General features: G+C 41.7%; 2 protein-coding genes across 9 annotated transcripts in view; both read right to left on the bottom strand.

Moving 5' to 3' along the window:
- prpf39 (PRP39 pre-mRNA processing factor 39 homolog (yeast)) overlaps window positions 1-804 on the bottom strand; it is a 42,628-nt gene extending 41,824 nt beyond the window's left edge. For all 8 annotated transcript variants that reach the window (XR_013888546.1, XR_013888547.1, XM_080202456.1 and 5 more), the window contains exon 1: window positions 697-804. Coding sequence is in view for 6 of the 8 variants with exons in the window: in XM_080202456.1 (XP_080058582.1) it covers window positions 697-709 (13 nt within the window). In the remaining 2 variants the exon portion in view is untranslated. The remainder of the gene's footprint in view (window positions 1-696) is intronic.
- A 12,402-nt stretch (window positions 805-13,206) lies between these two features.
- Window positions 13,207-17,248, bottom strand: part of togaram1 (TOG array regulator of axonemal microtubules 1) — a 103,237-nt gene continuing 99,195 nt past the window's right edge. Inside the window, 2 exon segments of the mRNA XM_080202454.1 lie at window positions 13,207-14,417; window positions 16,049-16,135. Of these exon segments, the coding sequence (XP_080058580.1) occupies window positions 14,164-14,417; window positions 16,049-16,135 (341 nt within the window). The 3' untranslated portion in view covers window positions 13,207-14,163.

Raw genomic sequence — 17,248 nt, 5'->3', positions numbered from 1 at the left:
TGGAGCTAAAGGGATCAAGGAATATGGGGGTAGGCAAGATCAGGGTACTGAATTTGTTTAGCAGCCATGGTCATAATGAATGGCAAAGCAAGCTCGAAGGGCCGAATGGCTGACTCCTGCTTCTATTTTGTACAAACATTTCCAAGTGCAGGAGGCCCACCAATGGTAAATCCAGAAAGAACGAGGACTCTGCTGTAGAGGTCTGCTTCCTGTGTCCTCCGAGATTGTCACGATGTCGGGCTTCCCAAAAAACATTTAAAAACAAAACTTCATGGAACAAGTGCAGTCTCACACGATCATGTTGAAAACTGAGTACAATAAACTCATGGTAATACTGGAGCCTGACTTCACTGCCCTCGGCAGCTGCCACAAGTGAGGAAACAGAGAGCGCTAATATATTTAGACTCGGCTCTGCGCTACCACTTTAGGATATCTGCGAATAGCCGCCATCAGTGGAGCGAGGAGGAGACACCCGCCCACTCATCCACCCACTCGCACACAAGGGGAAAAGCGTCAACCCAGATTGAAACCTCCCACCATCACAGGCCGGAAAGCCCGTCCTCGAGTAATGGTCTGAGAAAGCCCAGCCGCGGCTGGAAATAAGACCGGAGCGAGACCAAAGGACAGGTCCACTGGAGAGCGACAGGCTCCTGACGCCCTTCCTTATGCATAGCGCAGCCGGCCGCCCGCACTCACCTCGCGCCTCCATGCTGCCGACCGTTAAAACAGTTGCTGCGCGCTCGCTCGCGCAATCTTCTTTCCTTCAGTAGGCGCAAGCGCTGTTGCACTCTCCCTTTAGTGTGCTGACCCCTGAATGCGCATGCGCGCTCACATCCTTCCTTCAGTGTCAGCTACCCCCTCAATGCGCAGGCACCCTCCGCAACGCTGCCCACTCAATGCGCAGGCGCCGCCGCTCGCATCCTTCCTTCAGTGCTGCCCCCTCAATGCGCAGGCGCCGCTCGCATGCTTCCGTGTGCGTACCCCCTCTCAATGCGCAGGCGCTGCTTGCACTCCCTTCGTTCAGTGTGCTGTCCCTCCTCCGTGGGTGCGAAGGTGACGCTGGCACACTCTTAAGAGAGCGCTGTTAAGGTGTGTCACAACACCAGTTTAAAGCACAACAGGTTTATTTGGAATCAGGAGCTTTGAGCCCTGCTCCTTCATAAGGTTGTTCTGTACTCAACACCAACAACTGCCATTCTGCAGCTGCAACTCCACGTTGGACCACAATATCTTTACCTTTGACAACTGGTTCTTCACCCAGACCCACGGAACAGTCATGGGGACCAAATTAGCACCTCAATAAGCCAGCATTTTCATGCACAAGTTCAAACAGGACCTTCAGCCAACAGTATACACCAGATACATCGATGACATTTTCTGCCTTTGGACTTATGGTGAAGAATCACCTCATAAAGGAGCAGTGCTCTGACAGCTCGTAATTCCAAATAAACCTGTTGGACTTTAACCTGGCATTGTGAGACTTCTTACCATGTCCACCCCAGTCCAACACCGACATCTCCACATCATTTTCCTTTCAGAGTGCATGTTGTAGGTAAAATGATACCTCTGAGATAGTGAGTCAAAATATTTCAAAGTCATGGCTTTTATTCAAGAGCTTTGGGAGAACTGGTTCCTAACAATGGACTGCCAGACTTTTCATGGAACACAAATACAAGCGGGTATTTATACATCACCAGTCTTAGCAATGAACATGACGCAAGCTTCCAGTTCCGGTCAATATCTTTGATCTTCCTTCTTCAATTACAACGCCTGCGACTGCTTCGGCATCTCTGTCTTTGAAGTTACTTGTGTGATCGTGGCTTCCCAACAGCAGCTGTTTAACGATGTTCAATTAATATAAGCAGGCAAGGCTTGCAATGTCTGCAAAATGACATTCACACCTGACCATCTGTCTTTACATTCACATCTGACCATAAGAACTTAAGAAATAGGAGCAGGAGTTGGCCACCTAGCCCTTCGAGCCTGCCCCACCATACAATAAGATCATGGCTGATCTGAAGTGGATCAGTTCCACTTTCCCGCTTTCTCCCCATAACCCTTAATTCCCTTGTCTATCAAAAACCTATCTACCCGTGACTTAAATATATTTAGCAAGGTAGCCTCCACCACTTCAACAGGCAGAGAATTCCAGAGATTCACCACCCTTTGAGTGAAGAAGTTCCTCCTCAACTCCGATCTAAACTTCCCCCCTCCTTATCTTGAGACTGTGCCCTCTAGTCCTGCCATCCTTTCTAAGCAGGAAGAATCTCTCTACCTCTACCCTTTCCATCCCTTTCATTATCTTATACATCTCTAAGATCCCCCCTCATCCTTCTAAACTCCAACGAGTACAGACCCAGTCTATTTAGTCTCTCTTCGTAGCCCAACCCCCTCATCTCTGGTATCAGCCTGGTGAACCTTCTCTGCACTCCCTCCAAGGCCAGTATATCCTTGCGTAAGTGCGGCGACCAAAACTGCACATAGTACTCCAGCTGCGGCCTCACCAGTACCCTGTACAGTTGCAGCAAGACCCCCTTACTTTTATATTCTATCCCCCTCGCTATAAAGGCCAACATTCCATTCGCCTTCTTGATCACCTGCTGCACCTGCAGACTGGGTTTTTGCGACTTGTGCACAATTATTTCTTACTATTATTTCTGCCAAAGTGGGTAATGTCACACTTGCTAACATCATACTCCAGCTGCCAGGTCCTCGCCCACTCGCTTAACCTATCCAGATCCCTCTGCAGACTTTCCACACCCTCCACGCAATTTGCTTTTCCACTCATCTTTGTGTCATCAGCAAATTTTGTTACCCTACCCTCAGCCCCCTCCTCCAGATCAACTATATAAATGGTAAATAGCTGAGGCCCCAGCACCAATCCCTGCGGCACTCCACTAGTCACCAACTGCCAATCGGAATAGCACCCATTGATACCAACTCTCTGCTTCCTATTTGACAATCAATCCTCTATCCACGCTAACACCTTACCCCCAACTCTAAGCACCCTAACCTTCTGTAGCAACGTTTTATGAGGCACCTTATCAAACGCCTTTTGAAAATCTAAAAGCACCACATCCACCGGTTCCCCTCTGTCTACCGCACTAGTCACATCCTCATAGAAATCCAATAAATTCGTCAAACACAACTTCCCCTTAACGAATCTGTGCTGCGTCTGCTCAATCAAACCATTCTTTTCTAGGTCCCTCGGTATTCTTTGATGACGGATTTGAGCATTTTTCCAACTACAGACGTTAAACTAACCAGCCTATAATTCCCTGCCTTTTGTCTGCTACCTTTTTTAAACAGTGGTGTAACATTAGCCGTTTTCCAATCTTCTGGCACTTCCCTGGAATCCAGCGAATTTTGGTAAATAATTACTAAGGCATCCATTATCACCTCTGCCATTTCTTTCAGAACCCTGGGATGCATTCCATCCGGTCCTGGGGACTTGTGCACCTTCAGTCCCATTCATCTACCAAGCACTACCTCTCTAGTGACAGTAATCGCATTTAGGCCCTCAACTCCTACCATCCTTCTATCTTTAAGATCCAGCAAACTATTCGTGTCCTCCTCCGTGAAGACCAAGGCAAAAAACTTATTTAAAACCTCAGCCATTTCCTCATCTCCCACCGCTAAATCCCCCCTCTCATCCTCTAAGGGTCCAACATTCACTCTAGCCAGCCTCTTCTTTATATATTTGTAAAAGCTTTTACTGTCCTTTTTTATATTTAGTGCTAGTTTAGCTTCATAGTCTATCTTTCCTTTCTTTATCACCTTCTTAGTCATTCCTTGTTGATTTTTAAATTTTTCCCAATCTTCTAATCGCCCACTACTTTTAGCCACTCTGAACACATCAGCTTTTAATTTAATACTCTCCTTTATTTCCTTCGATAACCACAGCTGGTTATCCCTTCTCCTACCTTCCTTCTTTACCATCGGAATATATTTCTGCTGAGTACCAAGAAAGATCCCCTTAAAAATCCTCCACTCTTCCTCAGCCATCCTACCAACCAATCTGCGCCCCCAATCTACATTTGCCAATTCTGCTCTCATCCTATTGTACTCCCCTCTGTTCAAACAGAGGACACAGGCTCGGGACCCTACTTTCCCATCCTCCAACTGCATCAAAAGCTCAACCATACAATGATCACTTGTCCCAAGAGGATCCCTCACAATAAGATCCCTAATTCTACCTGCCTCGTTACACAACACCAGATCTAACATAGCTTGCTCCCTCGTAGGTTCCATCACATACTGTTCAAGGAAACTATCCCGACAGCATTCCAAGAACTCTTCCTCAAGCCCACCACGTCCGACTTGGGTCAACCAATCAATATGCAGATTAAAATCCCCCATAATTATCGCCGTTCCATTTCTGCACACATCACTTATTTGCTTGTTTATAGCCCGCCCCACCTCTAAGCTATTATTTGGGGGCCTATAGACCACACCCACCAGCGTCTTTCCCCCCTTACTGTTCCTTATCTCCACCCACAACAATTTTACGTTTTGCTCTTTGGAGCCTATATCTTCTCTTGCTACCGCCCTCATATTATCCTTAATCAACAGAGCTACCCCACCCCCTTTTTCCTCCCGTCTATCCTTCCTAAACATTTGATACCCCTGGACATTCAGCTCCCAGTCCCTGTCACCTTGCAACCACGTTTCTGTAACGGCCACTCGAGCATATCCATTTGTGCTGATCTGCGCCATCAGCTCATTCACTTTGTTCCAAATGCTGCGTGCATTCAGGTAAAGTGTCTTTATACCAGCCTTTGTCTGGACCTTATTTGAAGGAACACTACTAACCTTTCTCATGCCCTCTACTCCTTTTATTATTGGGACATCCTCAACATTTTCCCGTGCCTGTACCCTCCCTTTTACTTTAGATTTTGTAATTTCTCCCACCCCTGCACCCTTCTGTCTTTACATTCACATCTGACCATTTGTCTTTATGAGAGTTAAAGAATGAAAGACATGAACAAGTAATTTACATTAACACCAAGAGCAATATAAGCCTGGGAAGATCAGACATGATGAAAAGTTATGTTTGTGATATATTCTAGGTACAAAATTCATTAACCCTTTCCCTTCTTCAGTGTACTTCCCCCTTCAACATGCAAGCACATACTGCTCAGACCCTGTCTGTTTTAGATTAGCTGATCGTTAGGCAGCAACGAGAGAATGCATGGCACATGACATTTCTAGGCGTGGCTGAAGTTCTTCTCGAGGATTTTCATTTGTCTATCATAATTTGAATGCACCAGTACATGTTTCTATATTTCCACTATTTTGTGTTAATTCCACATCCCAGCAGAATTTTTTGTGTAGATGCAGAGACTGAACGCATACTGCACCATGCAGACATTAAATGACGCTTCTATGACCAGTTCTTGATTGGAGATTGTTTTCCTTGAAGAAGACAAGGCTGAGAGGAAATTTGACAGAAATATTCAAAATCATGAGGATTCTGGAAAGAGTAGATAAGGAGAGACTTCCCAGTTGTGAAGGATCAAAAATTAGAGACTACATTTAAAGTAATTGTCAAAAAAAAGCATTATGAGAAAATGCAGTGAATGCTGAAGGCTTGGAATGCACTGTCTGAGGCAGGTTCAATTGAAGCATTCAGAAGGGAATTTGACTGTTAACTGAAAAAGACTTGTGAAAAGTTATGGGGAGAAGTTAAAGAGAATGGCACTAAGTGAATTGTTCATTTGACAAGCTGGTGCACATATGATGGGCCAAATGTGCTGTAACAATTCAGTGATTTTGTTCTGAGAAAGGGTCCTTGACCTAAAACAGCCAGCTCAGATTTACTGCTTTGTTGATGGAGGTGTCATGTATGGTGGATGGTGAAATGTAGTATGTGGTGTACATGGATTTTTGAAGAGCCTTTGAGAAACATACCATACAAGAAACTGGAGTAGTTTAATGGGTATGAAATCAGAAGGAAGGATAGAAAAGCGTTGTGTTAAAGAATGTTCTGGGGATCCAGGTTTGAATCATGCCATGATAATATAAATGGGGGTACTGGAATCTGAAACAAAAACAGAAAAATACTGGGAAATGTCAGCAGGTCTGACAGCATCTGTGGAGAGAGAATAGAGCCAACGTTGAGTCTAGATGACAAAGGGTCATCCAGCTGATAATTTTTGAATCATGCCACGGCAGATTGTAGAATTTGAATTCAATAAAAAAACATCTGGAATTAAGAGTCTGCTGACCATGAAACCATTGTCGATTGTCGGAAAACCCCATCTGGTTCACTAATATCCTTTAGGGAAGGAAATCTGCCATTGTTACCAAAGACTCCAGAGCCACAACAATGTGATTGCCTCTCACTGCCCTCTGAAAAGGCCTAGCAAGCACAAGGGCAACTAGGAATGGGCAATAAATGCTGGACAGCCAGTGACACCACGCCCCACAAACGAATGAGGAAATAGCAGAAATTAAGAGCAGTTTCTCACAATGGGTAGCAAAGTCTCAGAGGTTGTATTCTGAGAGTGCTTCTGTTCATAAGTGATTTTGGATGGAAGGATTGAAGAGTTAGTAGTGTTTTGGTTTGTAAATGTGGTGGCATAGTGGTATTGTCATTGAAGTAGTAAACTATGGACTCGGTAATTCTCTGGGAACATGGGTTCAAATTACAGATGATGAAATTTAAATTTAATAAAAATTTGGAATTAAAAGTCTCATAAAACTGCAAAATCATTGGTGATGGTCATAAAAACTGGCTCATTGGGATCCTTAAATGCCCTCTGAAATGGCCTAGCATTAGGGATAAGGAATAAATACACCAACATGCAATGATTTTTTTTAAAGTGATGATATGAAAGTAACATGTGGTGAAGTGACTGCTCTTGCCATTGAGGCAGGATTTGGCTGAGTGAGACATCTAGTAGCCCTAGCCCTAGGAATCAGGGAGAAAACTTTCCATTAAGAACATAAGAACATAAGAAATAGGAGCAGGAGTAGACCATCTAGCCCTTCGAGCCTGCCCCGCCATTCAATAAGATCATGGCTGATCTGTCGCTGCTCAGTTCCACTTTCCTGCCCTCTCCCCATAACCCTTAATCCCCTCTCTTATCAAAAACCCATCAACCCGCGTCTTGAAAATATTTAGCGAGGCAGCCTCCACCACTTCAATGGGCAGAGAATTCCAGAGATTCACCACCCTTTGAGTGAAGAAGTTCCTCCTCAACTCCGTTCTAAACCTTCCCCCCTTTATCTTGAGGCTGTGCCCCCTAGTCCTACTGTCTTTTTTGAGCGGGAAGAGTCTCTCCACCTCTCTCCTATCCATCCCATTCATCATCCTATACGTCTCAATGAGATCTCCCCTCATTCTTCTAAACTCTAACGAGTACAAGCCTAGTTTATTCAGCCTCTCCTCATAGCTCAACCCCCTCAACTCCGGTATCAGCCTAGTAAACCTCCTCTGCACTCCCTCCAAGGCCAAAATATCTTTGCGCAGGTGCGGCGCCCAAAACTGCACACAGTGCTCCAGCTGTGGCCTCACCAATGCCCTATACAGCTACAGCAAGACCTCCCTACTTTTATATTCAATCCCCCTCGCTATGAAGGCCAGCATCCCATTCGCCTTCCTGACCACCTGCTGCACCTGCAAGCATTAGTTGGATACATCCCTTGCACAAAGGAAGCTAGTTGAAGTATAGAAGACCAATCATCTCAGCTCCAAAATGTCACTACAGGAATTCTCTAAGCAATATGCTAGGTCCAACCATCTTGCTTCATCAATGACTTACCTCTCTGGAGAAATTCACTGATGATTGCACATTGCTCAGTATCTTTTGCAACTTCTCAAATACTGAGCCTGTATCGACATGCAGTAAATTTGGACAATAGTCAAACTTGGGCCGATAAGTGGCAAATAATATTCACGCTGCACAAGTGCCAAACAATGATAATCTCAAACAAAAGAGGATTTTTTTGAACAAAATTTATTCCTTTTTCAGGGTTATTAAGCCAATATGCCAAGTGGATGGGGCAAGCCCTGATCCACTTTCTTGCTTGTTTCTCAAACCAATTCAATTCATGGTCTCTGGACAAGTCAAACAAGAGAAATTTTAAAAAAATACTTAATTCTCTAAAACAACAAAGTCAATGCGCAGGGTGGACTGGGCAGACCTGAATCTAACTCTTTCCTCCAAAAACCAAATTCCAATTGACCTCAATTCATGGTTCCCAAAAGCGAGACATAAAGATCCAAGCTGACAAGAAAAGGCATTGCACCTGATCTGATGCATAATCATAGCCAAAAGGCTGAAAAATCTAGCCATCTCATCTTGACATTACCATCAATGTCCTAGAGGTTACCATTGATCAAATACCTAACTGAATTTACTGCAATGTTGATAGAGGCTCAGTATTTGAGAAGTTGCAAAAGATACTGAGCAATGTGCAATCATCAGTGAATTTCTCCAGAGGTAAGTCATTGATGAAGCAAGATGGATGGACCTAGCATGTTGCTTGGAGAATTCCTGCAGTGAAATTTTGGAGCCGAGATGATTGGCCTTCAAGTACTTCAACTATCTTCCTTTGTGCAGGAAAGAACAGGTCAGAGACTATTAACCGTGAGTGATTAACTCACCAACTGAGTCCCAAAAGCATGTCCACATATTTGGAATGTGATGGAATATTGTGCAACCACCTGGATGAGTGCAACTTCAACAACACTAAAGTAATTTGGCATTATCCAAGATAAAGCAGCCTGCTTGGTGCAGTTTAAAGGGCTAATAACTATTATGCTAACTGTTAGGAATACATTATTAGTGATGTCAGATAATGTATATCTCTGACCCTTCCCTTCCTTGACTCATTTCTAGGACAGACTGTCTACTAATATTATTACAAGCCCACCAAGTATCCCAGATAATGACTACAGCTTCTCACACCTTGCTTCCTGTAAGGACTCCACTCCATTCTCCCAATTTCACCATTTCAACCACATCTGTTCCAATGTTGCTATCTTCAACAACGCTGCTTTTGACATCTTTTTTCCTTAGCTGAGGATTCCCCTACCACCATGGTTGAAAGGGCCCTCAACTGTGTCTGACCCATTTCCCACACTTCTGCCCTCATCCCTACCCTGCCCTCCCAGGACCACAGTAGAGTTCCCTTTGTCCTGACCTTGCACACTCAGAACTTCCATATTCAAAGAAATATCCTCTGCCTTTTCTGTCAACTCCAATATGGTTCCACCAGCAAACACATCTTCCCCTCCCATTCCATCAGCACTCCAAAGGGAACATTCCTTCACTAAACCTATTACCCCCAACACCTTATCCCCCTTCCCCGGGGCACCTCCCATTCAATCACAAGAAGCGTAATACATGCCCCTTGACTTTGATTTATTATTGTCACATGTATTAGCAGACAGTGAAAACTATTGTTTCTTGTGTGCTATACAGACAAAGCATACTATTCATAGAGAAGGAAATGAGAAAATGCAGAATGTAGCATTACACATAGCTAGGGTGTAGAGAAAGATCAACTTAATACGAGGTAGGTCCATTCAAAAGTCTGACGGCAGCAGGGATGAAGCTGCTCTTGAGTCGGTTAGTACATGACCTCAGACTTCTGTATCTTTTTCCCCAAAGGAAGTAGGTGAAAGAGAAAATGTCTGGGGTGCACAAGGTCCTTAATTATGCTGGCTGTTTTGCCAAGGCAGCAGGAAGTTTAGATTTCCTCTCTCCTCATCGTTCAAGGCTCCAAAAATTCCTTCCAGGTGAAACAGCAATTTACTTCTTTTAGTTATTGTTTTTGCTGCTCACATTGCAGTCTCCTCTACATTGGGAAGACCAAATGCAGACTGGGCGGCACCTTTATGGAAACCATTGCTCTGTCTGCAAATACAACCCTAACCTTCCAGTTGCTTGCTAATTTAATTTGATTTTATTATTGTCACATTAACATAGTGAAAAGTATTGTTTCTTGCGCACTATACAAAGCATACTGTTTATAGAGAAGGAAATGCGAGAGAGTGTAGTGTTACAGACTTAGTTAGGGCGTAGAGTAAGATCAACTTAATGCAAGGCAAGTCTATTCAAAAGTCTGACAGCACCCAGGGAGAAGCTGTTCTTGAGTTGGTTGGTACACGATCGCAGATCTTTGTCCTGATGGAAGAAGGTGGAAGAGAGAATGTCTGGGGTCCTTAATTATGCTGGCTGCTTTGCTGACGCAGCAGGAAATGTAAACAGTCAATGGATGGGAGGCTAGTATGTGTGATGGATTGGGCTTTATTCACAATCTTTTGTAGTTCCTTGCCGTCTTAGGCAAAGCAGGAGCCGTACCAAACTGAGATACAAGCAGAAAGAATGCTTTCTATGATGCATCTGTAAAAGTTGGTGAGAATCATAGCTGACATTCCAAATTTCCTTAGTCTTCTGAGAAAGTAGAGACGTTGGTGGGCTTTCTTAACTACAGTGTCGGCTTGTGGGGGGACTAGGACAGATTGTTGGTGATCTGGACACCTAAAAACTTGAAGCTCTCAACCCTTTCTACTTTGTCCCCATTGATGTAGGTGGTGGCATGTTCTCCTTTGTCATTGACTTCAGGAAGTGTAATCTCCTTTGTTTGTTGACATTGAGGGAGAGATTATTGTTGCAAGCAAAAACTGAAGCAGGAGAAACCAAAGAAAGTTGTGCAATACATGCTTATTTCTGTCCTTGGTCTGTTAGAATATTCCAGTGAAAATCAATGCAAGGTGGAGGAACATCTAATGATTAGATATTTCATAGCCTTCTGAACTCAACAACTTCAGATTATGAACCCCCCATGGCCAGTCTGTATCTTGCTCTCAGGCAGCGTTTATTCAGCCTTAACACCCACACTGGACCAATGCTCTATGTGTTTAATACTATCATTACTACGCTCTTTGCCTTGGGTTCCATGACACCTTTGTCATTTCATCGTCTTCAGCCTTTAACCTATCCCTGACCTCTTTTGCTCTACTTGCCTCTCACTCCTTTTTCAACAATGTAAAACCAAACAGATTCCTTCCTTCAGTTCTAAAAAGCCATATTGGATTCAAAATACTAACTCTGTTTCGTTCTTCATGCTGCCAGACCTGCTGAGATTTTCCAACACTTACTGTTTTTATAATGCACAGATTGACTTGGATAAAGTTTGGTGCAAGGGGATTACCATCACGCAAACTGTGCTGCAGCCACGAACCACTGACACAGTGCAGGAACTGCCAGCACTCCATCCTAGGTAATCTGTCTGGATCTGAGAGCAGAACTCACCTGCCCAAGTTTTGAGTTCATTGTCATTGTTGACTAAGAATGAACTAATGAAGGCCGCAGACACAACAGAGTTGGTATCTACCAGCAAGCAGCCTTTGGAGGTCTGACTGACTGCCCCAGACTACTTCAGTGGGCTATTCACATCCTCTTCCGCAACAACTACATGAAGGACATCCTGGTATAATCCAGGAAAGGAATTAGTAGTTGTAGTTATTTTTGATGGCCAGGTCTGGGTGCTCAGATTGAAACAAAAAAGGTGGAACAATATCAGTCCTATACACAAATAAAAAATACACCATTGTTATCTCCTTTAATCCTTACGGGTAACCTAAAATACTGTGGCAACAATTACATGTAGATCTTGCTGGTCTGTTTGAGTTACATGTTCATCATAATTGATGCAAACTTAAGAGTGGCCAAAAGTTATAATATTATATCTGAACAAACCACTGAAAAATGTGACAAAATTTTTCTAAGATTTGGTAAACTAGAACAAATTGTTAGCAATAATGGTTCAGTTTACTCCACAAGAGTTTGAGAATTATCTCAAAGTAAATGGAATTCAGCATATTAAATCTGTACCTTACCGTCCATCAACTAACGGATCAGCTGAAAGATTTGCACAGTCCTTGAAACATTCTTTCAAAGCTTCATAAGAACAAGGTTCATTATCACGTGGTGAATAACTTTTTGGCATTTTATAGAAACACTACTCATGCGACTACCCAAAGTTCACCTGCATTACTGCTCTTAAACAGAAAGTTGAGAGCTACATTTGATTTATTACCTCCAGAAATCTCAGCAATAGTAAACATCAACAACAATCTCAAGTTGCAAGATGAGAAATGAGGGAAAAAGGTTGCTCATTTCAACAAGATGATCAAATATTAGTGTGTGATTATGCCATGAGTGAGAAATGGGTACCAGCCATAGTTTTGGTTAAAAACAGTCCAATTTCTTATAGTTCAAACTGTAGGTGAACTAACTTGGCAATGCTATGTTGACCAATTATTGTAATCTCATTGAGGGACTTGACTTAAATTGTGCCTTAAAAGAGAGATTGTAATGCATGTCTTGAATGAGTCTTCTACAATTACTCTGCTAATGTGAGCTTGGTTTTATAATAGAGATGGGAACTATCAATCTTTTCAATTTATGTTGGTTAGATTGTTGGACAGTTGATACTTGAAAAAGAGATATTTTCAAAACCTCGGGGAAAGAAATGAGAAATAGGACTAATTGATATTTCTTTCAAAGAGCTGACACAAACATGGTGGGCCCAGTGGCCTCCTGTGTTGCATGATTATATGATTTTAAAGTTGTGAACCATTTTGAGCTAGAGCATCATAAATAACAAAATTTAAATACACCAAGTTGTTGCATTCCAACATCCAGTTGTTCAATTTCTCCCATCAGTTTTCCCAACTACACAAATTAACATCTTTCTGCTGCCCTGAAGATTTCCAGGTTGCTGCTTCAATTGATAAATGCAATCAAGATTTGTTCCAGTGACATTTGGTTTCATTTTTATTCCTTATTTTGGAACTTGTGTCCCCTGTGACACTAAAACTGGTCAAAGATTTATCATTATTGCTTTCAAGTCTTGAATAAAAATTGTTATGCTTTAGTATGGTGAATCATATATGCGGTTGAGCTTATGAGTTGTAGAGGAGCACTGCCGAAGCTCCATAATTTTAACTATGCATCATCAGACATTTAGATGTTGTCTGACTATCCTTCACCAAAAAGCGTGATTTTAACTGTACTTCACCTCACTATGGAGAAAAATCACAATTTAATTTGCTGACAGCAACCATAGACAGGGGTCGGTTAAGAGAGTCTTGAGTTCTGTTGAGGCATATTCATCTTATTTCAACAAGAGTTTGCTGAATCAAGCAAAAAAAAAGACAAGAACATTCTCAAAAAAACAAAGATACTGTTTTTAAAGAAATAAAATCATTTACTTCCTTTAAACATTTTGTCTAAAATCATGTACCTTTGCCTGTGGAGTGATGAGCAGCTTGTGCTATTGCCAACAGTTTGCACAATTACACAAATAGATTTTAGTGTAATTAGTTTCACAAATTTGTAGTTAAAAGCAAGATTTTTTTAAAGACTGCTCACAAAAATATGGAATATACATTTATCAAGAATCCTTTTTTGAGACAACTGCGTATACATTAGAATCTGTAACAAAAATATTTTTCTTGTAGTGATCTTGGTCATGCCATGTTATGACATCTATTTTAAACACAATGTAAGGGGTAGGATTTATGTTCAACTTACAAGCTATTAAAATAATAAATTACAACCAGGAGCAAACTAATACTGTACAATACACAATTGGAACAATAAATGCTTTGCATTTTCTATCACAGAGGACTAATATTAAACAACCATTGATTGAACTCTGCCTGTCCGACCTCCAATTAGATTCTTCTGTCTCCTGCCCTCTTGTGATATAGAAATGTAGCATTAAAGAGATTGGTGGGTATATTAGGTAACACAATACACCTGATTGCAAATATAGAAACATATATAATTTGATATGCACTACAACTTTACAATAAATGACATCAATTTCCATACAGTGATATAGTGTTATATGTCTATTAGGTTCTACTGTACAGAAGTGCAAAATTAGCTGCAGTGATTTTAGTATAAACAATGCTTAAGGTTACTGGAGAAACCAGACTGTATATTGCAACAATTACAGAATTTAGAATCCAATATTAACTTGGAGCATATATAGTATGCAAATGCCAAAGATTTGTTCCAGTCCTCAAAAATAAATTCATTCCAATGAGAGAAAAGTGCAGGCACTATGGGGAACACATTTGTGTTGCTATCCCTCTTATTTTCACTGAGTTACATTACTGAATTTGTTCTTTCTGGTTTAAGGAGTTGAGTCTAGCAGATCTTGTAAGGTCTTTGCAATATGTGGTGGTCGGATTGGGGCTTGATCAATTAAGCTTTGACCCATTGGTTTAAACAAAGCCTTAGCCAGTTTAGCTGCAGCTACACGAATGTTTCCTCCACTACCAGGAAGTGAACCACTGTTCGTCATATTCCCCAGAAGATGCCACAAAACTGGTAAAACCTTCTGTTCAACAATTTGAGGCTTCCGTATGTATAGGTCTTGGACCAGATCTGAAATGGAAAAACAAGTTGTAAATCTGATTTCTTACTGTTTTTTGTTAAACTGAAAATGAAAGGTCAATGCTGTTGCATCCTGTGAAACATTTGATACAATAGTCAGTGAAAGTATACGAGCCTAGTGGTTAGAGTTAATAATCTAGAGATAGATTGGGATGTTAAAATTCCATTCTGGCAAATTAGGGAAATTAAATTATAAATCTAGTCATTTATAGGCTAGTATCAGAAAGCAACATGGAAGCTGCGAGACTGTTATAAAATTCTAATTGTCCACTAATGTAATTTAGGAAGAGAATTATCTATTTGGCTTTCTGATTGAAGATGGCTGCAAATGCTTCAACCTTGTTCTTTGCACTGACATACTGGGTTTCATCATTACTGAAAATAGGGATGTGCTTGCAACCTCCACCAGTTAGTTTAATTATTCACCACCATCATGACAAGACACACCAATTGCAGGGCTATGATCTGATCAGTTGATTGTGAGATCACTTAACTCTGTCAATAGCTTGCATATAGTTTTATGTTACAGCTTTGTCGGATTGGTATTGGCCATTAGTGGTGCCAGTAAGCCACTCATGATGACAGACACTGATGATCCCCATGCAGAGTATATTCCATGCCTTTACTACCCTCAGCGCTTCTGCCAAATGATGTTCAACATGGAGCAGTATTGATTCATCAGCTGAGGGACAGTGATAGCTGGTAATCAGAAGGAAATTTCCTTGACACGATACAATGTCTTGTGGGCAACTCATTTCCACATGTTTCCATTTTTAAACATAGTTAACAGTGAATTGTTTTCCGGAACAGGAAACAATTCACATTTTCAAAAGAAAGTTTAATAACTGGATAAAAAGTTTTTTTGCCCACCTTTCTAGCCAACCAAAAGCTCCACTCTGAAGGCTAAAGCAACTATATTGATGTGACCATTTAAAAATCTCCTGAAATGGCTACTGTCCACACACACAAGCAACTAATGTAACTGGACAGTATCTGGGTGACACAGTGGCACAGTAGTTAGCACTGCTGCCTCACAATGCCAGGGACCCGGGTTTGACTCCCAGCTTGGGTCACTGTCTGTGTGGAGACTGCACATTCTCCCCGTGTCTGCATGGGTTTCCTCCGGGTGCTCCAGGTTCCTCCTATATTTGAAAAGATGTGTGGGTTAGATGGATTAGCCATGCTAAATTGCCCCTTACTGGCAGGGGGACTAGCTAGGGTAAATGCATGGGGTTAGAGCCTGGGTGGGATTGTAGCTGGTGCAGACTCAATGGGCCGAATGGCCTCCCTTCTGCACTGTAAGGATTTTATGATACTCTATGAAATAATCTGGTTTGTAACACTAAAATAATAAAAGAAAGCTGGGAAATGCTTTTCATATCTTATACACCTCAAAAGGAAATATTCACATTGATTTATAATAGAAACCAACATATAGGTTGCCATGAGATATTAGGAATGTGCTTCTACAGCAGTGTTGTGGAGACCCAGGAATGGCATCTTTGTTGTTCACCACAGTGCCAAGCTACATGTCCAATGTACAATACTAGTTTTGTAATTCTTCCTTAGTATGGTGATCTTCTTCCAATCAGTCATAATTGAAGATGAGAAATATGCCTCACCTGCAAGTCTCTCAGTCAGGTCTTGTTTTGCTTTTCCATTCAAGAACTGAGCCTTGTTGCAGAAATGTTGGAGCAGCAGGAAATTATCTGAATAACAAATTAAAAAAACAATTATTTAGTAACCTACACATCTTGAAGTTATCTCAAAATGCTTAATAGCCAATTAATTAACCCCTGAAACAGCAGAATTGTTGCTATATAGGTAAGCAGGAAGCCGATTCAGATTTGTTGACCGAAAGAGAAGCATAATGAAGGAGGTCAAGCCATAATATTTACTGGCTCGGGGTCATATTTTATTTCATACTGCTTCTATCAAATGCCTTCAGATGTCTTTTTACAATAAAAAAGTTATGCACATAATATTGTTGTTAGCAAATATAAATTGAACAATGTGGGCCATGCTACAACCTTGGATTAAAGTTCAACACCTTTGTTGACTTGGATGGTAAAACATGCACTTTGCAGGTTTGACCCAAGGTCAAACTGCAGATGACAGTGTTGCTATGACTAAGTAGTTGAACAGCAGCAGTCACAACCCAGCTTTTCAGAGGAAAGTGCTTATGTATAGTCTTCACTCTCTCTCCTGGTTTCTTCAAAAAGGGCTTACCGCCTCATCAACTAGTGGTAGCTCCCCAATGCTGTGGGGTTAAGTAAAACTGTTCAATTTTAATTAGACTTTCTACCTTTCAAGAGATGAAAGAAGTCACAAACAACTTCATCCAACAATGGAACCCTGGAGAAATTAATCATTCCCATTGGGTCAGATCCAACAATTTGTCTGCTTAGCTTTGAGTAACACTCCAAAAATATTTGTTAATGTCCTACTACATCTAGTTTTCTGTGTGGACTCTGTGCTCAAATGGTAGTCTTTACGAATAGCTAGAAAATTGCAACAGGCTCGATACACTCTCTACTTAGGTAATACTGACACCAGAGAAAGGCAGGTGTCTGACTACCTGGCCCTAACTCTTCAAAGTGGTGGCTAGCAGGCAAACATGGCATCATCATTAGCACTATCGCTCTGCACCGTTCCAGGGTGTGAAAACACAGTTTGGAGTGGTACAAATGCTCCTTGTCTTCTGTACTCTGTTTTTCTCTCCTCAATGTTTTCACATCACAGTGACAGAAGACTTAATGGGTTGAAATGCCAAGTACTTCAAAAAGTCTGGCAGCATCCCAGAAAAAGTTACTGCCAATGCT

The sequence above is a fragment of the Carcharhinus amblyrhynchos genome, chromosome 14, assembly GCF_965287045.1.
Source record: "Carcharhinus amblyrhynchos chromosome 14, sCarAmb.v2.hapA, whole genome shotgun sequence".
Lineage (NCBI taxonomy): Eukaryota > Metazoa > Chordata > Chondrichthyes > Carcharhiniformes > Carcharhinidae > Carcharhinus > Carcharhinus amblyrhynchos.
Note: the sequence above shows the minus strand (reverse complement) of the source record. Positions and strands in the feature narration are given on the sequence as shown.